The sequence below is a fragment of the Scophthalmus maximus genome, chromosome 10, assembly GCF_022379125.1.
Source record: "Scophthalmus maximus strain ysfricsl-2021 chromosome 10, ASM2237912v1, whole genome shotgun sequence".
In the NCBI taxonomy this organism is placed as follows: domain Eukaryota; kingdom Metazoa; phylum Chordata; class Actinopteri; order Pleuronectiformes; family Scophthalmidae; genus Scophthalmus; species Scophthalmus maximus.
In genome coordinates this window covers 4730001-4754000 of record NC_061524.1, presented here as the reverse complement: position 1 = coordinate 4754000, position 24000 = coordinate 4730001, and the positions used below count along the sequence as shown (strand labels likewise).

Genomic DNA, 24000 nt, shown 5'->3' with positions numbered 1-24000 from the left:
TCCGTGCATCTGTGATACCGGTCCCCCCCCCACACCCTCACACCCACACACACACACACCCACACACACACACACACACACACACACACACACACACACACTCCCCCAAGTTCACGTTTATCCAGTGTATTCGTTCTATATATTTAAACAGGTGGCTCGACTTTAACCGCTCTCAGCTGTGCTGCCGCTGGAGGAGGCGGGAAATGCAGTTCAGGAGTTAAACACTGGCATTGAGGTCGACTTAGTGTGTGTTATCCTTCCAACAATCGAGCGGTTGTTTATCGCATTCATGTGTCATATCTGTGAGTCTTTAACTCAATAACGGGCGTACGGTTTTCACGGAGTGTAATGTAATCTGTCTTGTATCAGTGCAACGAGACCTGATGTTTAAGTGGAAGTTTGGATTGATGCTTTCGGAAAAAAAATGTGACATTGCTCTACTTTTCCCAGGGGCAGATGTTAAAGAACTTAAAGACCCAAATTTTGATTAAATCACTCGCTTGGGGGGCGGCAACGTGTGATTTTGGGTCCTTTTTCAAAAAGCACGACAAGGCTTTAAGGTTTTTCCCACAATCTGCGTCCGTATGGAAACTCGACAGAGTCGTGTTATTGCAACACAGAACTGCAATAAGGACAAACGCAACCGGCAGTGACTAAAGCCGAGAGATTTTACATTCTCTTGTCTGTGTTGCATCGGGTTAACGTTACACATTCCCAGGTCGCCGATTACATATGCGGCGGGGTGAAAGGGAGGGGAGGGGGGAGCCGTCGACGCAAACATATTTGAGTAAGAGGCTGCCTAGCTACCAGAGCTGGTTCTCCACTTCACTCAACTTTCTAATTGGCTCGCCTTTTTGGCTGCCATTAATTACAATATTTCACATTCCGTTAATGATTGCAATGGGGGGGGGGGGCACGTCGACGTGCACGCACTCACACACATACTCACGGTATACACCCAGACAGACGTAGACGCACAGCACATACCGACACCTACGCACCAGTGAGCACGAGCACACGTCTTATTTTGAACCTTTCATCCATCATGGTTGTGTGTGTGTGTGTGTGTGTGTGTGTGTGTGTTTGTAACCTGTGCCCCGCAACATGTCTTTCTCTACTAAAAGGCGAGTCAAACCTGCTTTTTCAACAACAGGGAAGCTTCGTTAAACAATTTGTGGCCGGGCCTTTTTTACTCAAACGGTGTTGTCTCCCTCTCTCTCCTGCAGCATCCCTACCCGTCAGAAGAACAGAAGAAGCAGCTGGCGCAAGACACGGGCCTCACCATCCTACAAGTGAACAACTGGTAAGTCATTTCACCGTTTTTCATGCAGGAGATTTCAGAGGGTTTGACCCCCCCCAGGGCGATCCCAGTTCTTAATGATTGGAATTAATGCCTCCACTACATCACACACACACACACACACACACACACACACACACACACGTGCGCACGCATGCACGCAAGGACGCACGCACACACTCCCTCTCTACCCACACACACGCACCACTTACCGAATCATCCTCATCTAGATCAATCCATCTAAAGTGATATTGCCCGCAGTGATTTTCCAGACCAACAGCCCAACTCGGCCCAAACATGAGCATCCATGTTAATTACGAGTCAAAGTACATTCTGAATACGTCCAATAAAGAAACATCCAACATGCACAAGTGGAGACCAGAGTGATCACTGCGAAAAAGTGATAGCTCGGAGACTAATTATGGGATTTTACTTTTGTGGGGGTTGTCTTTTTTTTTTTTTTTGCAGCACCTTCAACAGTGATCAGCATTTGGCTTGATCAAGCTCTGAACATCTCGTTCACGTTCAACCTATTATCCTAAAAGTTGATATTTCTGACTTTGATTAAGTTACGTCCACGTTAAACTTTGATCGAGAAACAAAAGGCAGCCAATTAAAAGCAGAGCGCCTCTTGCAATAACTGTTAAGTCATTTTATTGAGTGTCCGCTGCCCATATACCCTTTTACACATTGTTATTTAGTACTTTTTCATAATGCATGAAGCGTGTGAAGTTGTCCTTGTTAGCAAAGGAGCCTATGGCTTGGAGGTGCACAGCCCACGGTTTCCAACCTGCCTTTTCGCAAATGAATGCTCCGCAAGGGGCCAAGTAGCCTGCTAATTGGGCACGAGCGTGACCGGGCCGGGCGCCATAAAAATGAGGTTTCTATCTAGCCGTTTCAACCTCAGGTAGCTCTGTAAGAAGGTAGAAGGGGGGGGGGCCCTATGTCCTTGTGCGGCTAGTCTTATCAGAGAGATGGCTATCAGAACATGCTTAGTGTTATTAGCCATGTCTAATTAAATGGGCTGGAGTCGGAGGAATCTGAGGTACGGGGCCCGGGCAGAGGGCGTTTGATCTGCGCGGCCCCCTCAAAAATAATCCTTGAAAGTATCACTCTAGTTGCTAGGTGCGGGCATGAAAGTGGAGACCGCAGGAAGGCAAAGAGCAGCAGAGGGAAAGGAGAGAGGGAGAGAGAGTTAAAGAGCCAGACGGAGTGAAAAAGAGATGAGGAGAAAGAGGGAGAGATAAGGGGAGAGGGAGGGAGAGAAAGAGATGAGACATGATAAAGCCCCATTACCAGCGGTCTAATGATGTTAACATTATTCCCAGCCATTGTTCAATCTGAGGCCTCAGAGACAGACAGACGTTAGATTAGGGTATGGTGTATCAGTCTATGGAGAATTCATTTTATACTGGGCCAAAAAACAATGCACACACACACACACAGACACACACACACACACGCAGAGAGAAAAAGGCCTCCTGACCAGAGGGAATCCTGTAGAGGTTATCAAATCACGTGACCTCTCTGAAATCCATCGGGGATCAATTCTTACAGCTGAGATAAAGCCAAGCTGTGTGTGTGTGTGTGTGTGTGTGTGTGTGTGTGTGTGAGTGAGTCAGACAGACAGTCACATGAAGAGTAGCTTGGTCACTTAAGGCTGACTGTGTGCTCTCATTCTGTTTGTTATTTTTATTGGTAGGGGGATAGCAACACACCCTGGAGGTGTGTGTCTGTGTGTGTGTGTGCGTGTGTGCGTGTGTGTGTACTTGTGCGAGACCAACACACACTGTGTAAATCGTGGGAGGTTAATCTTAGTTTGTGTAAGATGCGTGTATGTGTGTGTGTGAACGCACGCATGTGAGAGAGGAACTGGGGGTGGTTAATCTAAGGGGTATTAGCTGTTAAACCCTGCATGCTGGGATCCCGCTGCCCCCTCACATTTCGTTGTATACGTGTGTGTGTGTGTGCATGTGCGCTTGTCCACAGGCATATTTCCACGCATGGTTGTTTGAGCGAGCAGTACATTGTAGCATGGAAGAGTGATCGAGTGGGGAAAACAATGAAGTGAAAAGATGGGTTGATGGAGAGATATATGACAAAGAAATGGACCAAAAGGGGACAAAGGGGCCGGAGCCACGCAGAGGAGGAGTGATGGAGGAGGAAGAGGAAGAAATAAATATGATAGAGAGAAAGAGACGGAGGGAGGGAAAAGGAGAGAGAGGTTACGTTAGGGGAACTGCCATTTCGCAGGCGTGTTGTTGTGCTGATTGGGAAGCCCCGTCATTGGGTGTCTCCATAGCAACCCGTGGTGATGTTACCTCCTGACCCACTGATTTGTTGAAGTCAATTTCCCGAGCTGTGATTATGTTTGTCAGTGCTGTTGAAGAACACACACACACACACACATACACAAACATACACACACACACACACACACACACACACACTCGCTCGCTCACGCACATACACAAATGCATGCATGTCTAAATTCTCTCACAGTCGCACACGCACACTCACACACATTTTCTCATGCGTTCACTTGCACCAAATCAGGTCTACAACTGTGAAATCGAGCCAAAGGGGATGTAAGAAACCATAAAACACTTACTGGAAGTGTGTTTCACGGTCATACGCGGGCCATCGGAACTGAATTGAATTCACATCGAATGGCCGCAGATGAACCACGGGGTCATCCCGTGTTTGTTGTCCCGAGAGGGGGGGGGGGGGGGGGGGTGGAAACATGTGCAAACTGACGAATAAAATGCCTAGTGCAACCCTGTGACATGTTACAGCACAGAACATTATGAACACACTCCTCTCCTCTCTACCATGCACACACACACACAAACAGAGAGACACTCGATCTCTTCATTCACATGTGTGTAATGCGCTTTCCTTCACATATACATCTTCTCTCTCTCTCTCTCACACACACACACACACACACACACACACACACACACACACACACACACACACACACACACACACACACACACACACACACACACACACACACACACACACACACACACACACACACACACACACACACACACACACCATGGATGTGTTAACACATATGTCGTGTGTATTATTGATGAGCGAGCACGCGGTAGGGCTCAGCAGATTAAATAAAAATGCTAAAGGCCGGCAAGGGGCGCAGATCACTCATGAATTATTGGCAGAAATACGCTGCACCAGGGAATCTCAATTTGAATGGAAGGAGAGCGAGAGTGTGTGTGTGTGTGTGTGGGTGTGTCTGTGTGTGCGTGTGTGTGTGTGTGTGTGTGGTAGTACATGTTCACATTTGCACAGCTGTACCATATAGAGAATGTACACAAAATTCTGTCCACACCCAAATACAAACTGACACATCCTCACATAGAAGTCAGTATACATTACACACACACACACACACACACACACACACACACACACACACACACACACACACACACACACACACACACTCAGATAAATGCAAAGTCATACACTGTGTGTTCCAACACACCCATAAAGCAGACACACAGATAGGTCACCACTCGACGCAAACAAACGCTCAGGAGCTCACGCTCGCACATTCTACAGCCGTTGGAACATTGAACGCTCATTCTTTTTATTGAATGCACACATGCACAAGCGGGCGAAAGCCACCACGACGGATATATACTCATGAAATACATTGTGATATGAGCAGACAAAATCATGTCATGCTAATTGGACAGGGACCGACAATTATCCGACGCGATGCACCGCGGCGTTCTCAGCTAACAAGGGCCGGGAAAGTGAGAGACGGTAACGAGACCAGCTGCATTTTATCGTTTTGTCCCGTGAACCTTTTCATTTTTTTTTTTTATCCAATATCTTTGAGCCGTGAAACTTTGGCAGATGAGCTGCTCTCCCTCAAAGGTCTGATAACGAAAGAGCAGCGCCTGCAACAAAAAGTTTTCTCTCTGCTTAAAATAAAAACACATCGCAGGAATGTTTGCAGTGAAACTATGTTTCTTTTAGAAAGTAAGGATTTCCACCGAAAGAACGCTTTGAAAAGTATCTAAACTCTGGGGATTTCCATCGCTTTGCGCCCCAAAAACTTTTTTCCAGACCTAAAAAAAAAACCCCAGAGACGTACCCGAGCAGCCGACCAACAGCTGAAGGTGATGCCTCACAGCGACTTTGGGGCAAAATGTGAACATTACCGACGACGCCACGACATGTGATATGCATAAACAATATACGTTGAGAAAAAGAAGTGTCCTTGAGCAGCGCAACCCCCTCGAAGTGTAACATCTCTTTCGTTCTCCGCCTGCACTTTGTCTTTCTCCCCCCGGCTGCAGGCCTCGCATCTCTCCGCGCTAAGTTCTCCCAACGCTCCGGTGATGTCAAAATCGATGGCGAGGTCCTCAGGTTTCCCCCTTCCGTTGGGCCCGCCCCTCCCCCCTTTTCCTGCCTGCAATTTAATAATGCCCCGTCTAAAGGCAGTGTTCGAGCCTGGCCCGGGCGACTGTTTTGTCAATAAGACCCGCTTTGAACGAACGTCTTAAAAGCATGCACGGGGAAGACGGCACGGCACGGCACGGCACGGGAGGGAGGGAGGGAGAGAGAGAGAGAGAGAGAGGGAGTATTTAAGAGGGCAGACAGGACGGACATCGTGGCTGCTTACACGCATATACGTCTATTATCAGCTTTCTGAAAGGACGAGCGGAGCAAGTGGAAGAGGGAAGGGGAGCAACTGAGCGAGGAGAGGGGAGAGTAAAAGGTCTTCAGACCATTGCATTGCAATTGCATTGAACTGAAATTGGAATAGGAGATATATTCTCCTTCTTTTCTTCTTTCTTTTTTGGCAGTTATGACAACAGCGCACTGTTGTGGGAACGCCGCGAGCAAGACGAAAAGCAAAGTTTCAGTTTTAGTTTCAAACGAATTCCGGGCTTAGAAAGAGAAAACAACAGTGAAATGATTTCCCCCTTAATGGTCCGTTGTAAACGTCCCCTCGCAGTTCTTCCAGACAAATACGCGCCTTGCTCGCGCGGTGAGGAAACACTACCAGCCGGTTTTGCGCGGGGTTCACTTTTTAAGGTTTCAAGTGAAGTCACTAAAAAATCTGGCAACAGTTTGTTTCCAGGGCGACGCGATGCCGCGAGACGTGGGCGGCGGCGGCGGCGGCGGCGCTGGTGCGTACGGCGATGCGCGACTCACAATCAATATAGAACTGATGGTTAAAAGTACACGAGTGAGACCGACGTTGTGATAAACCGGAATGATCCTTTAACAAAAAAAAAAAAGTGAGTGACAGACAAACAGGTGGTGAGACGAGGTGTGTGATTCACTGTGTTGACAAGCCCGAGAGAGAGAGATGCTGGAACTTGTTCACGGAAAGCCTCCTGAAGTGTGTGTCTGTGTGCGTGTGTGTGTGCGCGTGTGTGTGTTATGGAATTAGCAGGCCATGCCCTAAAGCCTGTTACATACACTGCATCTCTGTCAAATTGCTTCAGCCTGAAACTCCCTGACATTACAGCAAATACCACACACACACACACACGCACGCACGCAAATGAAAACACACACACACACACACACGCACGCACACACACACACACACGCTTTACTAGATATGACCTCACCCCCAGATTTTCAACACCGAGTTAAAATGAGAAAAATCATGTCAGAAACAATCTTTTTCCTCCGCTCAGTTGTGAAGCGCGCGCCCGCTCCCCGATAGCCTCGAACAGGAATCCTCAGCTTGTGCAGACACGACCCCGTCTTCTACTGTATTGTGTCAACACAAAATGTGTGCGTGGGGACACACACACACACACACACACACACACACACATAGGTGTCCATTTGCAAAGACACTCTGTGAACTGAACTACCCCTCCTCCCCTCCTCCCCCCTTTTCTTTCTCTCGCTCGCTCCGTTTCTCTTACATCACAGCACGCCGCCCAAGGCCAAACCTGCATTTCTCTTCATTCCCTTCTCTCTCTCTCTCTCTCTCTCTCTCTCTGTCTTTTTTATTCTTATGCTTTTCAACCTCCTTTTGTAGTGGTGTTGGTGGTGGTGGGGGTCCTGAACATGAAAGGGCGGCAGAACGTGAATGCCGCGGTCTGTGTCTCGAGGCGCGCGGTCGCCGCCGTCGCACAGTCGCGTGTTCTCGCGCTTGGCCCTTTTTTTCCCCCGCTGTTGATCAAACGAGTCGGCGGGGGACATTATTATTGTGACGCAATGATTAGCACGTGGGGAAAATAAAACATGTAGGACACCTAACAACCCCTGCAATCAACAGGCAGACCACTGACATGGGTTTCATGGAAATTGAAGACAAGCGGTGGCTCAAAAGAAACAGGTGAAATTTCCGAACAACGATTTCCCCTAGTCACTGCGATTCGCAATTCGCTTTTCCGCTCCTCCGCCGTCAGCTGACTGTGGATGTCGCCTGCCTTTTTTTTTGTAGTTTCTGGGCACCGAGCGGGATCCCCATAGTGCCGGCTGCTGGGAGCCGGCGGGGGGGAAGTGATACACGCGGAGACAGGATATGACACAAAGTTGTGTGAGCAGGGGCACTTAGGTCAACCACTGTGTTTTGCAGCCTTCCCCACTGCAAGGCCGGTCAGCAGCACTGGCTCTGTGTGACACTGTGTATTTGTTTATGTACACACACACACACACACACACACACACACACACACACACACTGTATGTATTTACCCTTCCCCTAAAAACCTTTAAAAAAAACAGAGCGTCTACACATGCACATAGACACAGATGCACATATGTTTCGATCCAAGCCCCCAAAGGCTGCAGGACACAGGCGCTGTCCAGTGGTGTGTTTGTGCAGTGGGCAGCCATGTTTTTTCTGGGTAAAAACCAGGCTCGGCGCCATACCCCTCTCTCTGGCAGTGATGGATGACCGGCTCACTCCGGCCCAGGAATGTCTGACTGTGTGCGAGGGGAAGCGGGGACGGAGATCGAGAGAGTGACGGGGGTCAAACGTTGACGCTCCGCTCCGACGGCTGATCCCCCTCCTCTCGCCTTTATCCCTCATTGTTTGGCTTCTCCTCCGTCTCCTTCTGCTCGCTGAACTTGTTTCCCTCTCGCGCCCCCGCCCCCGCCCTCTTGTTTATGTTTTTGCCTTTTTGGCAGGTCCTGGTCTCGGAGTTGCGCTTGCCAGCGCTGCCAATGAGTTCGTGTATGTTTGTTTTTTTTCGAGTGGCCATCGCTTCCTCCCTGTAACTCGGCGAGGCACCTGGTCGCCATGGACACGCGTGTATACACACACACACACACTGAAACGCACACTGAGCTCTTCTCCGGTTTGTGCGCTTCGCCCAGCCTGTCGCTCCACTCTGTAAAACCGGCTTTAGTGGCAGATTCATGACTCTCTTAATGGACGCGGGGCTCTCGGGTAGTGCAGCGACGGGGAGCGAGTGCGTGCGTGTGCTTACATACTTGCGTTTTATGTGTGCGCAGTAATGGGGATTAAGTGACCCCACGGCTGCTCGCAGTCTAAAGCTCCTTTTAAAAAAAAAAAACAATTCACAGCTTTCTTATAGTTTTCCCTCCATATGCGGCTCTGGATCCAGCTAATCCACCTCGCGTTATTAGGGGCTGGATCGGCAGACTCGCTTGCACCAAGTGTGTGTGTGTGTGTGTGTGTATATGTCACCGGGTGTGTCCGTGTGCGTAGCTATGCAATGTATTTAGAGATGGTTCAGGAACTGTTTGTCTGCCAATAAAGACTTTTATGTATCGGTGACTCAAAACACAGGCCTCCTGTCCAATAACAGCCCAGCTGCAGCCAAACGGAGCTCAGACTCTGCCAGGTGACTCCTGCATGACCTCACGTCATCGCCACTTGTCAAACATGTGTGTGTGCGTGCGTGCGTGCGTGCGTGCGTGCGTGCGTGGGTGTGTGTGTGTGGGTGTCTCTCTCTTTTTTGCGTGTTGTCTCTATGTGTTAGTTTGTACATGTGTGAACGTGCATAGCGCAATCCCGAAATAATATCTGAGGTGCGCACAGCCCCCTTTTTCCTATACAGGACTCAGAGGAGGATCGCGGGAATGAGCCGCTTGCCCGTTTGACGCGTCGAGGTCGGAAAACACGTAGCTATCTGGAGCCATGTGAATCGGTCGGAGCGATTTGGGGGGAAAGTCAGCGATAATGACGCTGCTCGCCGACAAGTGAGCACACGCGGCAGAATGCAACCGCGTGTGCGCGTGTGGGTGTTCGTACCTGTTGAAAGCTGCACGGACAAATTAGGATAAAATGCAGTGTCTTTGCACAAGAGTATAGCAACCTTTTTTGGTTGTTTGTCTCTTTTTCAGATTCTTCGCCCATGTCCGAACAGAGGCAGTGGCCCGAGACGAGGGTTCAAAAGTAGATATTGCTTTATTGTAAGGAGTTCACAAACCCCCGGAAACACCTGCAGCAATTGCCCCAAGTAGAATCACCTTATCTCTCCATCGTAGCAAAGACTGGAGATATGAATTTAAATAAGGACGAGGAAGATGATTTTCCTCACGGAAAGAGTTTTAGCAGTAATGGAAATCCAAATTATGCACACGCTACAAATTCACTGCAATATGGCAACAGCCAGCGAGAAAACTAGAAACATTTCTCAGTCCCTGTCTCGTAACTGTTTGTGCATTTGTTAGGTTTTTTCTTTTTTGAGTTTAATTTTTTTTTGCTACTTGTCAATTTGTTTAAACAAATCTGAAGTATCTAATCCGAGCATCTGACCTGAGAATGACACTGAGGAGGAGAGGAGGAGAACGAGAGAAGGAGCGAGGGAAGGAAGGGAGGAATGTGGGGAAAAGAGAAGGACATGATTTATGAGTTAACCGAGGAGAACATGGGGAGAAAATCATAACTGCAATAACCCTCACACCCCCACATGCGCGCGCGCGCACACACACACACACGCACGCACACACGGTACTATGCGGGCACATGCGCACCAATGCACCAGCCACCCCCTGCTGCACATAAAAGAATATGTGAGCTCTATAATAAAATAACTAATTACTTAAGAAGATGGAGATGTGCTGGGACACAGGACAGGATAATAAAGTTCTGCGGGGAGAGAAATGTGTGACAGCGATGGGATTGGGCTGCACAGTGTGTGTGTGTGTGTGTGTGTGTGTGTGTGTGTGTGTTAGCTCTTACTTGCTGTATGATTGCTTATCTTGTGATTTACGGCTGGTAACTGCATTTGTGTGGCCGCCCAAGCGAAAATCAACTGCTTCTGTGAATTTTTTCCCCTTCTTCCTAATAATCAGATTAAGCAAAATAAATAAATTTATCTCAGAATCACTTTTATTGAAACAGGATTAGTTAAAAAGTTTCCATTGCAAAGAAACAAAAAAAGGAAATTACTTAACAGAACAGAATTACAGAGCAGTTTTAGTTTGTGTGTGTGTGTGTGTGTGTGTGTGTGTGTGTGTGTGTGTGTGTGTGTGTGTGTGTGTCTGTGTGTGTCTGTGTGTGTGTGTGTGTGTGTGTGTGTGTGTGTGTGTGTTCACCAGTGAGTAGGAAGGATACCGGGCTAGGCGTTAATTGTGGTTGAGCAGCACACAATCGATGCTCGCCGCGCAGTGACAACCCGATGATAAGTTACATGGTTCTTACCCGTCAGAGCTTGCTTTCCTTTTTTAGTGCTTTTAAATCACATTGATTGGCAGCCGGGAGGAGTGTGTGGTTACACAGTTATTTTAAGCGGCTCCAATGATTTGAATATGCATGTCAACCTCTGTCGGCACGCACCGGCATCCACCACCGGCTCGTGATGCTTTGCCTATTATGCCGCATAAGATCCAGCTGCACATAAATGTGAGGTGCGAGCGTGTGTGTGTGTGCGCGTGTGCGTGCGTAGGCCTCCACGTGTGTGCACATTCTCTCAGATTACTAATGTAATATTGCTAGTGGGTGCAGAGGACGTGTGTACGTACAGTACAGTGCAATGTGCACGTTCGTGCGTTTCGGCGCGTCTCACATTACTAATATAATATTGGTCGTAGAGCTCGGGAGATGTGCACGTGTGTGTGTGTGTGTGTGTGTGTGTGTGTGCGGGCGCGAGAAACTGAGAACTCGGCATGAATTTAAATCGACGAGCTCGCGGAGTAACCTTTTGTATATCCAATCTGCATCTTTCCACCGCTCGTTATTAAATTATCCCCTAATTGGTCACGCATCAAAGGCAGCTGATGAAAAAGACAATTTCTTGCTTTTAATTGGGCATTTCACGTGTGCTTCGCGTACACCTGTGTGCGGCCGCCTCCGCCTAGTGTGTCTGCGTGTGTGTGTGTGTGTGTGTGTGTGTGTGTGTGTGTGTGTGTGTCTCGGGTGTAATGAGAATAGGACATTAGCAAGGGCTTGGCAGACGCCGTCGCAATCAGTTCCACTCTTTCCAGAGAAGGAGGGAGAAGGGGCGGCAGGATTAGTCCAGACATTAGAAATCTCAGAAGGAGAAGTAGATGGGAGGCAAAACAACAAAGAAGAAGATTCATCCCGGTCCACTTACATGATTCTGGCATTAAACATGGCCGACGTGTTTTTTTCTTTTGGATCAACTGTTCCACGGGTCCATAAAATCACTTTTGCCCACAGTGGGAATCAAGCTCGCAACCCCCGTCCCATCATCTGCTAGATTTAATTGAACTATACGAGGCAGAGTTTTATTATTTCAAGTCATCCCCCCCCCCCCTGCTCGTCTCACGGTGTTTCTGCCTAACTTTGGGCGTACCACCAGTGGCGTGTCACGCCAAAATAGCGCAGCTATTGTTGCGCCGGGCCGAGCCGAATAGTGCGGCTCATTGTGTTGTGATGGGAGGCAGGGGAATGAACAGGCCATAAACACTGGCCCTATAGCACCCAGGGGTCGCGCAAAGGTGAAGCCTGCACTCCCCGAATAGAGGCGCTCTCCCACTGTCTCCCTCCTTCTCTCCATCCCTCTTTATCTCTGCGAGTCTTCTCCCCTTCTTTCTCTCCTCTCCCTCTCCCTCACAGTCTCCCTCTCTGTTAGCTTATTAACGGTCACAGCGAGGAGAGTGTCTGGTTTGCAGACCAGAGCCCCTTTTGCCTCCCACCCCTCCTGCTCTCGCCCTCTCTCGCTCTCTCTCGCTCCTACTTCCCTCCCATTCTCCCGCTCTCCATCGCTCCGTTCCCCTGGCTGCTATTATGAGAGGCATTTTATCCTTTGTTCCAGCCCCCATGGTGCATCTGGCCTCAGATATGGGGACGGAGGGGACAGGAAACCAGTGAGAGTTTTTTGCAAGGAGGAGGGGGGGGGACCGCCAGTTTCCACCATGCAGTCAAGGAATGATAAGGGGGGGAGCGAGCAGGAGGAGGAAACAGATACAGAGAGGGAGGAATGAGAGTCACTGGAGTTGTTCTTAGCAGCACTTGTCAGTCCAGAGGCAGCAGTAGCAGCGATGGTAGGATTATTACTCCTCTGACATGCAGTCTATTTAATCCGTAGAGTAAATAAGCACTAGTGCCATATTATAGCATATTATATAGCACTAGTCCCCCCCCCCCCCCCCCCCCCCCCCCACACCCTCCTGAGCTCAGCTCTACCAGGAACAAATGCCTGCCTTTCTAAGAAGTGCACACCTATTGCCAAAGCACCCTCCTTTATTGCATCAGGGGTTTTTTTCCTGAGCGAGGGAGGAGGAACTTTAAGTTTTGCTCGGAGGGAAATAAAAGAGGAAGGACAAGAGAGGCTGCGAGAGAGGACGAGCGAGAGGCGAGGAGACGGCAGTGAAAGGCGAGAGAGGAAGGAGGTGAAGAAGGGGACGAAGTCAATACTTAGCCAGCGCTGGCCTCGAGTTGACCTCGTCCTTCTGTAAAGGGGTGAGGAGAGGAAGAGGAGAGGAGAATTGAAGGAATGCTCAGGCCTCCTCAACCCTCCTCGCCCTCTCTCCCTCCCTCGCTCCTCCCTCCTTCCATATCTCCCCCAACAAAACAGACTCGGGGGGGGGGGGGGGGGGGGGGCTGATGGTGATAAAACTCCAGACGTTCCCTCATTTGATGGTGCTCTGCCATGTCAGTGCATTCTTGTATTCCTCCTCCTTCCTCTTTGGCCCACCCCCCATTCCCAATTTCCAATTCAACATACTTTATTATAACAAATGCAGAACGAGGCTGTCCAAGCTCAAGGGTGTCCGTCGCCGTTTTCTTTTCTATCTTGTTTTATGTCACAGGGAAGCCCCACTGGCACCCCTGTTAAAAAGACTTCTTTTTCTGAAAGATACAACAACGCAATTATATAGCAATAATGCGCGGAAACAATTATCATAATTCTCTCTCGCTATCTGTCTTCATTTCCCTGCAGCTCTGACGGTGATACAGGATAGATAGCAAGCTAACAAAAAAAGGAATATCGACAAGATATAGAACAAGAGGATTCAATTCACTAATTAAAAGTCAAGCAGATGCACCAGCCAGTGTCCTTTTGTCCCCCCCCTTCCCCTCACCCTTCCCTCCTTTCCTTAGACCCCTTAAAAGCTCCTTTTTGTCCCGCTTCACAAGAGTAGCAGTGGCCATTGTTTCCCTAAAAGTTTAGCTAATGCTCCCTTCTTAAGAGATGAAATAGAAGTGTCCGGGCGGGGGCAACAGCAGGAACACATAAATCAAGTCAGAAGCCCCCCAAAAAAGCCCCTCTCTCCTCAGGGGTCACCGCAGGTCAAAGGGTCACTTCACAAGGGGTTAGGGCTGAGCGAGGCCAGAGCGCTGCCCGGGCGAGTGTGTGCAAGGGCGTGAATGTGCGTGAAGGGGGAGAGATTAAGTGTGTGTGTGTGTGTGTGTGTGTGTGTGTGTGTGTGTGTGTGTGTGTGTGTGTGTGTGTGTGTGTGTGTGTGGTTGTAAATGGGCGAGAAGTAGTAGATTTAAATATGAGTAACTGTGTGTGTGTGTGTGTGTGTGTGTGTGTGTGTGTGTGTGTGTGTGAGAACGCAATAAAAGGTCTGACCGTGAGCTTTTATTGGAGGTCACGGGGTAAAGGGGTTGGTCCAAGGCTATGTGTACCACACACACACACGTGCACACACACACACACACTCGTGCACACACACGCACACACACACACGTGCACACACACTAAAAAAAGCTCCTGCCGTCACAGGGTAACACATGGTCACCTGTCTTAGCGGAGTATCGCCCAAAACAATGCACTCGCGCTCGCACCCATGGCAACGTGACACCGTTGCCGTCAGCAACACTTCCCAATCTGCCAAGTGTTGTTGAACAAGTCAGCGGTCTCGGCTCGTCGCGAGGTGGAACGTCTCCAACAAAGCAAGATGGGTCGACGTGTTTCGAACAGGCAGGAGGGAGGAAAAAAATCCCAGGCTAAGCCTCGCCCCACAAAGACCCCAGTGTTTAGGTCGATTGCGACTCACTGTGTATACACTGAGGGCTGTGCAAGTTTGTACAAGTCGTCGGGAGTTGTGCGCTTTCAAAGACAACTGCCTCGGTTGTTACGGTTATTAAGATGTGACTTTCGCTCGGGCTCTACAGGGGCTTTAGCCGGGGCTCAGCGTTGCTTACAGGGGGGGAATCATTTCTCCATATCACTGTTATGGTTAGCTGAGAGCGAGAGGCCGGTTTGGGCAACGTGTTTGTTTTCATGCCGTGCGCCAAGATTTCCCCGGTCTTAGTCAGCACTTTTTTTGACCGATCTTCTTGTGTCTTTGTCCCCCCTCTCTCTCTCGCTCTTCATCTCCTGCAGGTTCATTAACGCGAGGAGGAGAATAGTCCAGCCCATGATCGACCAGTCAAACCGTGCAGGCAAGTCTCCCGTAGTTACTGTATTCAAGTCGTGCAGGCGAAAGCCGTCCACACTCCATGCACCTGGAGGCCTCTCAGCTGGTAAATACAGGACTGACCCCCCCCCCGCCCCCCTTCCCCCTCATCCTGGAATGTCCGAAACCTCCGGGGGCTGTCCCCTTCGATACAACATTAACGTTGCAACATTAACACGGCGATTAATCTACTTTGACGTGCAATTTGGGATGAGAAGCTCTTTAATAATAGCGAAATATGAGCATTTAACCGAAAATTTGTTAACGATGATTAACGACGGGTTAATTTTTTCTCAGGGCCACAAACAAAACTCGCTGTGTTCTCTGTAAAGTTTGCTCTTAACCCCTTCCTACCCCCCCATTCCCCCCCCCCCCCACCCCCTTTGCCAACCAGGCAAAGGGGAGAAAAAAAACACTCAACCCTTCCTCCCCTGGCTCAAACCAAAACATAAAGAGTACTACACTCGTTTCTTTTTTTGGGTGACCGTTGTTTGGCTTTTCGGCTCCAGACCTGTTTTTTACACACCAACCCCCCCCCTGCACACTACTTAAAAACTCCCCACCTCAACCCTATTTGTGGCTGCTTTCAGGGAGTGAGGGGAGTGAGTGAGTGAGCGGTCCCCCTGGTGCATGGTTTGGTTTTGGACTGCCGTAAACTTTATTACCTGTAATAGGGGTCAGAGGTCAGGGTGGCATTAGGGGCGCAGTAAAGTTCAAAGGCATTCAGCGGGGCCGAGTTCTTGCTATTTGCTTCACTGACCCCCGAACGGCCTAAATCGAAGGTAAGTGGATTTCTATGAGGGCAGAACAATGGAGGCGGGCGGAAAAAATGGGAAGCCTATCAGGTTTCACTTATCGTCGCTGCTCAGTTAGAGGCAGTATTTATTTAATAAAAGCGTTTAGGTAGGAGCAGATTCTGGGGGCCTCTCAGCAAGACTGACACACTGTTGTCAAAGGGAACCTGGAGTTCTTTCTTGTTCTTTTGATCATGTGTGTAAGAATCATAGCAAAGTACCATTTTGTTTTTACGAGAGAAAATGAAAGAAAGACGGAGGAATTGTGTTTCAGACTTTTACAAAACTGTTCGGCTGCTCTGCATTTGTTACCTGAAGGTTTGGAAATGAAAATGTATTAATTCTTCAACGTCTTATTATTTTTATGTTTTAAAACCGCAAAAAAATCGATCTCACTGTAGGTAGAACTCATTAGTGAGCGGGTCGTGCTGTATTACTCAAACCCGCAGAACTTTAGTTTAACTTCTGGTGGAGATAAAAAAGATGGAAATGTTTGATTTTAATGGTACGGACGTAAAAATCACAGTTTTTGTGGTTTTGAATATTTCAAATGGATATAAGTTTGAGACTGTCAGACAGTGTTATCCATATTAGGACGCCATGGTTGTCACCTCTTCCAGATGGTTCAAATCTCATGTACGCAGAGAGAGAAAAGTCTTTGTTTGTCTTAAGTGCACCTCGGTGTGCGTGGAAGTCTCTCGGTCCGATCCCCTATTAGAGCAGTTAGACGCATTAAAGTCTGCCAGGGGGCTTACAGTGGAGGGGCCGGCTGCGGGGGGACACGGAGCAAAGTGACGTTGAAAGACAACGGCGGCTCCCTGTGCGTGCACCGGCCAACAGATGATCCCGCTTCGGCCACTGAGCCTTAATTAAAAGCACTAATTGACCACTCCGCCCCCCCCCCCCCCCCTCCCTCTGTCCCTCCCTCCCCTCCCTCCTGTTTCCTCCTCCGTCCACAGTAAGTCAAGGAGCTCCCTACAATCCAGATGGCCAGCCGATGGGGGGCTTCGTCATGGACGGCCAGCAGCACATGGGAATCAGACCACCTGGTAAGGCTTTCTCTGTCTGAGTCTGTCCCTTTCTTTCCTCCCTCGCTCTTTCTCATTTCTCTCCTTTCTTCACTTTGCTGCCACTGCTTCATCTCCATGCCTTCGCCCGCGCCCCCCCCCCCCTCGTATCGCCTCCTCGGGCCTCCCTGCCTGTCTCCCGTCTCATCTCGCCTCCTCTGATATCTCAGATATGTGTGTCAGTGCGTTTCATAGAGTATCTGCCACGACTGCGCTTCATGCTAGTGCTCGGTGGACGGAAGCTATAGGGTGACCGTGCGATTCAAGATGTAAGCCGTGCAGTTTGTGCACCCTCGACATAGCCATAAAGACACACACACACACACACGCACATTGATACCGCCGCCCCCTCCTTGACACACAAACCAGAACAGGTGTGGTCAATCACATTACACAACCATCTCCTTCCTTCCTCACTCCCTCTCTCCCTCTCTCTCCCTCTCTCTCTCACGCCATCACGCCTAATCCCAGAGTTTGTCCTTAAGCTCCTTCTCCTCCTCCTCTATCCCCTGTTTTCTGGGATTCTCCCAAGTGCCTAACCCTATATCTCAACCTCCACTCAAAGTCAGCAGGTTTGGATAAAACTGCCAGGCTTCTTAACCCCCCCCCCCCCTCCCCTGCCCGCCCCCTCCGCCCATCCCTACCCTCCGCACCACACCTCACTCTGCTTGATTTTCGCCGGCGCGCTCCTCTGCTATGTCGTCTGTCAAGTTCGGTTCAGAGTGAATGCGTCTTTACCTCAGTGCCCTTTTTTTTTTTCTTCCCTTTTTCCGTTTGTCAGGTTACACCTGTTTGCAATAACTTGATAATAAAAAACACGAGCGTTTTCTCGTCCTTTTAAATAAACTAACATAAAATTGCTCAGACATACTAAAACCTTTTTGTACCATGGCTTCGCAATTTAAGTTCCCTCCCTCTATGTTTTTGTCAGGACCAATGGGTGGAATGGGGATGAACATGGGCATGGAAGGTCAGTGGCACTACATGTAGCCCCGCCCCAGTCTGACCAATCGCAACACAAAGGGGGATGTAAGTACAAATTGACACACACACACACACGCACATGCACACACACACACACACACACGCTTACAGATTTATTTAACTTTCCAGATCAGCAGAGGCACGTCTACAGCATTTTGAATGGGGGGTCTCAGACTCGGGTATACAGTACATTATTCATGTGTACATTTACTGCGCGTCAGGAGGATGTGGATCTGCTTTGCTTTTAGGTCGAGTTTCTTTAAGGATGATCTTTGACGTACTTAAACAAGAATAATCACATCCTTGTTTAGCAAATGGCTATTCCCCAAACGGGTTTTTATTTTCTGGGGGGGGGAAATAATTCATTTGCACTTTCTTGGCCTTGAGTTTTAAATGTTTTTTGGGTCACAAACGGGCTCTTGTTCTTGGCTGATGTTTCCTCTGTTACTCTCTCTTCAACTCTCCCACCCTCGGTCTGGTGATAAGAGCCTTTGATCACAACCTTGTAACTTGTGTGTATGTAGTGTGTGTGTGTGTGTGTATGTAGAGTGTGTGTGTGTGTGTGTGTGTGTGTGTGTGTGTGTGTGTGTGTGTAGCTCTCATATCCAGTAGCTAGAGGACTAAACATCCTGCATATCAGGGAGGACAGGAAGGTTTTTTCATGATTCAAAAAGAGAGAGAGAGAGAGAGAGAGAGAGAGAGAGAGAGAGAGAAAGAAAGAAGGACTGGCAGGGGAAAATGGAAAAACACACAGTTTCAACACACGTTCACATACTCATGTCCAACATGCAATTGATAATCAGCGATGCAAAACATGTTTTGAACTGTTATTGGCCGAAACATTTCCTTTAAAACAACTATTCTTGGTTTGTGTGCCAAGAAAGGGGGAACGGGGAAAAACGGGGAGTGATGAGAAGGAAAGAAGGCGGGGATAGGGTTGGGGTGGTGGGGGGACTGAGGGGGGGGGCAGGTAGGACGTTGCCACGGCAACAGACTGATTGGCAAAAATGTAAGCAGTCGTCGCCGGTGCAAGGAGAAGGCGAGAGGGAGAAGTGAGTGGCCCTTAAGTGTCATAAATCTGCCGGGCTTCTGTTGATGCATGAGCCACATTAATACACACACTAACCAGCCAGAGGAGTTCCCCACCTCACCCCCCTCTCTCCGTCTAATGCTCACGCCCTCTTTGTGGCTCCTCTCACTGTCTCTCCATCTCTTTCACAAACACCTTTATTCTGGTTGTCTTTAATTCTCTGCCTCTCTCTCTGTCTTTCTCTCACCTCCTCTCCCCCTCCCTCCCTCCCTCCCTCCCTCTCTCTTGCCCCAGGGCCAAATAGACTCCCACATAATTCTGGATGTATACAGGCTTGGTGTTGTCACAGTGCACAGTGTGTGTAAAGTGGCTACGGGTCCAATCATTCTGAAACATCATTGTTTCGATGGCGTGTGTGTGTGTGTGTGTGTGTGTTTGTAGGCCATATGTGCATACATCCAACGTGCGTATACCTCTGTGGGTGCGTGTATATCATACACATACAACATTTACATGTGTGAAATACATACATTTGTCCATGTGTGGGTGTGTGCGTGCACGCGCACAAGCGTGTGCGTGTGTCTGTATAAATGTGTGTGTGTGTGCATGTGCATGTGTGTGTATGGTAATAGGATTACTCCTGGCACAGGGAGGGGACACAAACTAGTGCAAAATGGAGGACATAGCCAGCAGGGTATGGAGCTTAGCTGGGCCTAATTGACTAGATCCAAATTAAATATGCCATCACCAGAGGTGTGACCAATGGATTTGACTTATTCGGTTTACAAAAATAGAGAGACCATTAACCCTCCACCGAATTGTGCGCGCGAGCGTGTGTGCATGTCACGATGAAATTTTTTTTATATCGCCACCCCCCCCACCCCCCGTCACAATTCTCCACGACCAAAACAAAGACCAAAAAGATCTCACATCGAAATGGCACGTCTCAGGGTAGAAATGCAGGGAGACGTGGTAATGGAAGAGGCTGTGCTTTCAGAATGAGGCGAGTGTGTGCGTGTGTGTGTGTGTGTGTGTGCGCGTGCGAGTGCGTGCGAGTGTGTAAACACGAGGGCTGGTTTTCGCCATGTCCGAGCAGCCTCTTTTCCAGCAGCTGCTAGCCTTCCCAGCAGACCCTCGCTTTAAACAGCCTCAATTTGCCTGCTGAATCTCGTAATTGGGCCACCAGAGGAATCCTCTGCGAGACGGGCAAAGCGCAGAGAAGACGAGTAGACAGCGGTGGAAAAAAAAAAAAACGAGAATAAGGAAAAAAGGACGAGAGGGGTAGACACCACGAGAGGGAGGGGCGGATGAAGAGATGGCTAGAGAGAAAAAGAGTAAATGACAAGAGGGAGGGAGGAGGAGGGAGGGAGAGAGAGAGATGGTGACAGAAATACGTCTGTACTCTTCCTCGCGACTAATCGCTTCTTTACAGCTTCATCAGCTATAGTCACTGTAGCTATTGCTACCTTCCTTTCTAGGTCAATTAAATGTAAAGTGATGTGTTATATTCTTTCATGACCAATTAAATTAATAGGTTATTACGGGAGGGGTTGGGAGGGGGCAGTTATCTTATTTGATTAAGAGAGCACAGGTTCATTATATTTTATAAGCAATTTTCATTAGCGGAGTTGAGGTTTTTCGTTACCGCGGGGCTTCAAGAGAAAAAAAGAAGAAAGAAACGAGCGGTTATTGTGCCGGGGAGTGCTGAGCCTCGATGCGGAAGGTGTGCCGAGCAGTCACACTGCAACATTAGTTAAAACTAAAGCCAATTAGTCCTGCTTAGTGGAGAGCGTTATGCTTTCCACCCGACGATGATTACAGAGCTCATATCCCCTTGCGAAACAATACACCTGTCAGCCGAGATGAAGTCCGGCAAGTGAAGCAGAAGCGAGCTGAGCCTTTGATAGCGACCAAAATGACTCTCGGATGACCCTTACCCCCTTTTCTCCCTTCTTTTTCCCTCTTCCGCGGAATTAGCCTGGGGTGGCCCCCCGAAAACTGTAATTTTCAGTTGCAGGACAATAGTTATCACGGGGTGGAAGAATTAATTGTGGCGCAGAGCGTATGGAATTTTTCTTGCCTCCCGGACCTCTCCGCTCAGAGCTTTCGCCCAAAATGTCGGGCAAAACGCTTGAATGAACGCCGGCCGTAACCCCTTTGCTGCCGGTCTCGGCTGGAGACCCTTTGTCCCAGGATTCATTGCTCCAATCATTAAGCGCAAATTTGTTAACCTTCTGCTGAGGGGGTCAAGATCTCCCCTTACCCCCCACCTCCGCCCGTCCTCCCACCGTCACCCCCTACCCGCGACGTCTCTTTCTGCTGGATGAACTTTCACTATTAACGAACATTGGGGCGGGGGGGGGAAACAACAAAAACTGTTCCCGATGGGGATTTTGTGCCCCTGAGTATTGTCCATGTGCTTCAGTGTGTCCCTGTTGATTTGGCCCCTCTGAAATCCCCCTCGAAGTCTTAAGAAAGAAGGCCCCCGGCTCAATGTATTGATTGGCTTATTAAGTGAAAAAACGTATTAGCAATTTATGTCCCTTCAAGCACGCGTGTTGTTTCCTCTTACAACCCGGATGCTCACTTGCAAGAGCCACAAACGAAAGCTGCGACCCCCAAAATGTTCCGAGTGGCCGCTGCTGTGGTGTTGAGCCACTTGTCAGTCAAATTGTGATTTAGCTCTCGACTTTTCCGCCAAAGTTTTGCTCCTGCACAAGTAGATGACTTTTTGCCTGCACAAAAATGACGACACAACACGCGGTAGTCTCCAGATATTGAAGAATGAGTAGGGTCTGCGGCGCATTCAGGCTAGCGTTGCTAACAGCCTAGCTCGTCTTTGTGCCAAAGGTTATGCCCCACAATGCAAAGGTCACAGGTTTTAACGCCATTAGGTCCAGGGAGATACGTAACCTCCACCACCTCACTCATTGAAGGCAAGCTAATTGAAGCTAGCACAACCACACACAACAGCTCAGTAGCCAGGCTATAGGTTAAAACTGATGGATGGGGGGGAGAAACAGACGAAGGCTCCTTTGCTTTGACTTCTCCATTGTCCTGGGCCCGCGGCAGCCCCCTCGTCCCTCTCCCTGTCTGCCCGTCTTTGTGTCGTCTGTAGTGGCCCTTCTTGTGTTGTCTCGGAACACGTGGACGGGCCCCGGGCGATCTCAGGTGACGGGCGGCCGGCTGTGAGCCTCACACGACAATGGCCGCCGTTTGCCGACACCGACTTTCCACCTTCAGGAGATGGATGGCGGCTATTGTTGGCTTTTAAAGAGAGAGGAATGATGGATTTCCTTCTTTCATGTCGTGTCGGTCGACATTCCATCCTTTTTCATCAGTACTGCTCTTTAAAAAAATGGTAGTTTACCTCAATATCCACCAGGAACATCTTTACCCGTGAAGTTATTTCTTGGGGAGGTTGTCAAATGCTGATTCTAAGAAATCAAAAAGATAAACCAAAGGCTAATTTTGCCCCGTTGTACAGTTAAACAGATTATCCAGGAAATGTTAAGTAGTGGACCTCGGTATCGCTTCAACTTGATCATGTGTGTGTTTGGTCTCTAAGTCCTCTCCTACTGTTAAAGTAGCATTACTGTGGGTGTAGGATTAACTCACTAAACCCTCCAATGCCTTCTCTCTCTCTCTCTCTCTAATGCATCCACACACAGTCTTAGTGAAGGGGCAGGCTGGTAACTGTAGTCTGACCCAGATTAACCACGATGTTGGGGTTTGCACTTGGTGCCACAGATTATGTATTGCTCCTCAGGGGTAGCTGTACTGTCAGCGGGTCCTCGCCGTGTTCAGGTGCAATATCGCTCTGAGACTGTAACACGAGAGTCTGCTCTCTGACGTCTACGTGTGATCCATTGTTGTATTTAATGAATGATTAATGATATCAATAGTTTTTCTCACGCAGTTAAATGCTTTGTGTCCCAGCGGTGCAGACAATAGCCGCAAACTTGTCGAGGGATCGAAAACATTTTCGCATGACTTTGCATATACAGTGGAATTTTTTTTTTAATTTAGAAATTTACACATCAGCTGCTGCCAGGTGAATCCTTGTTGTCGGCACACCATCACTCAGCTGTTGACTCTGAGGCTCTTCCATGACTACAGAGATATCCCATCCGACTCAATCCTCTCTCTCTCTCTCACTGATCAGCCATTCACAGGCGACGCCCATCTGCTTGCCAAATGCAAAATTCTCTCGTGTACCTTCGCAAAAAAACTGATCATGTTATTAACACGATTGTGATCTCCTCCTCTTCTCAGAACTGCAGGGCAAACCGGGGGAGAACCTGTCTCACAGAGGCCTACAGAGCATGGGAACGGGACTCCGACTTCCTGACGACTACAACAACAACCAAGGGCAACCCTTCTGTCAACCTCCAAGACCCAACGACTTTTTAATCGGCTGATATCCGCAAACACGGAAACCTCCCGTGACTGCCTGCAATCCTTTTGTCTATGTATCCAGTGATGGCGACGCACAGAAGGTCACACCTCACCCAAACCAGATGACCCCCCCCTTGTCCCGACAGAAACCCCTTGCTTCTTCTCTGGTGGGCACTAGACTTCCTCCTCTTGCCGGCCACTAGTTTTTACATGGATTCCTCCATTGAAAGTGATTGCGATTGCCAGAATAGACGACGCACGAGAGACACACCGGGTCCTATGCCTGTACCTTCGGCAATTTGTGGCACTTGGTGATATTTTCTAGACTCTTTGGCAAACACAAGAGACTTCCTGCGAAGATTACTCCACTCTTTGGGACGATGGGATTGGACCAAGGTGAAGCCAATGTCTGTACCTGACAGGACACTAACAAAGCAAAAAAAAAAAAAAAAAAAAGGTGCCCTTTAAAAAAAAAAAAATATAGTGGATTGAAACATGGAAAGAGGGAAAGTGAGTGAAAAAGAAATTAAAAGTATAACTATATCAAACCCTAGTTTGGGAAGCGAGTGGAGAAAGAAAATATACTGTATACTGTTGTAAAATTACGCTGGACTCTCACAAGAACTG

At 48.8% G+C, this 24000-nt stretch overlaps 1 protein-coding gene across 4 annotated transcripts in view; it reads left to right on the top strand.

The window, feature by feature from the left end:
* Window positions 1-24000, top strand: part of meis1b (Meis homeobox 1 b) — a 110549-nt gene that overhangs the window by 85291 nt on the left and 1258 nt on the right. For all 4 annotated transcript variants that reach the window (XM_035605845.2, XM_047334926.1, XM_035605846.2 and 1 more), the window contains 5 exons: window positions 1227-1303; window positions 15028-15086; window positions 16854-16943; window positions 17893-17990; window positions 23251-24000. The exon at window positions 23251-24000 is cut by the window's right edge and continues 1258 nt beyond it. In XM_035605845.2, the coding sequence (XP_035461738.1) occupies window positions 1227-1303; window positions 15028-15086; window positions 16854-16943; window positions 17893-17951 (285 nt within the window). In that variant the 3' untranslated portion in view covers window positions 17952-17990; window positions 23251-24000. The remainder of the gene's footprint in view (window positions 1-1226; window positions 1304-15027; window positions 15087-16853; window positions 16944-17892; window positions 17991-23250) is intronic.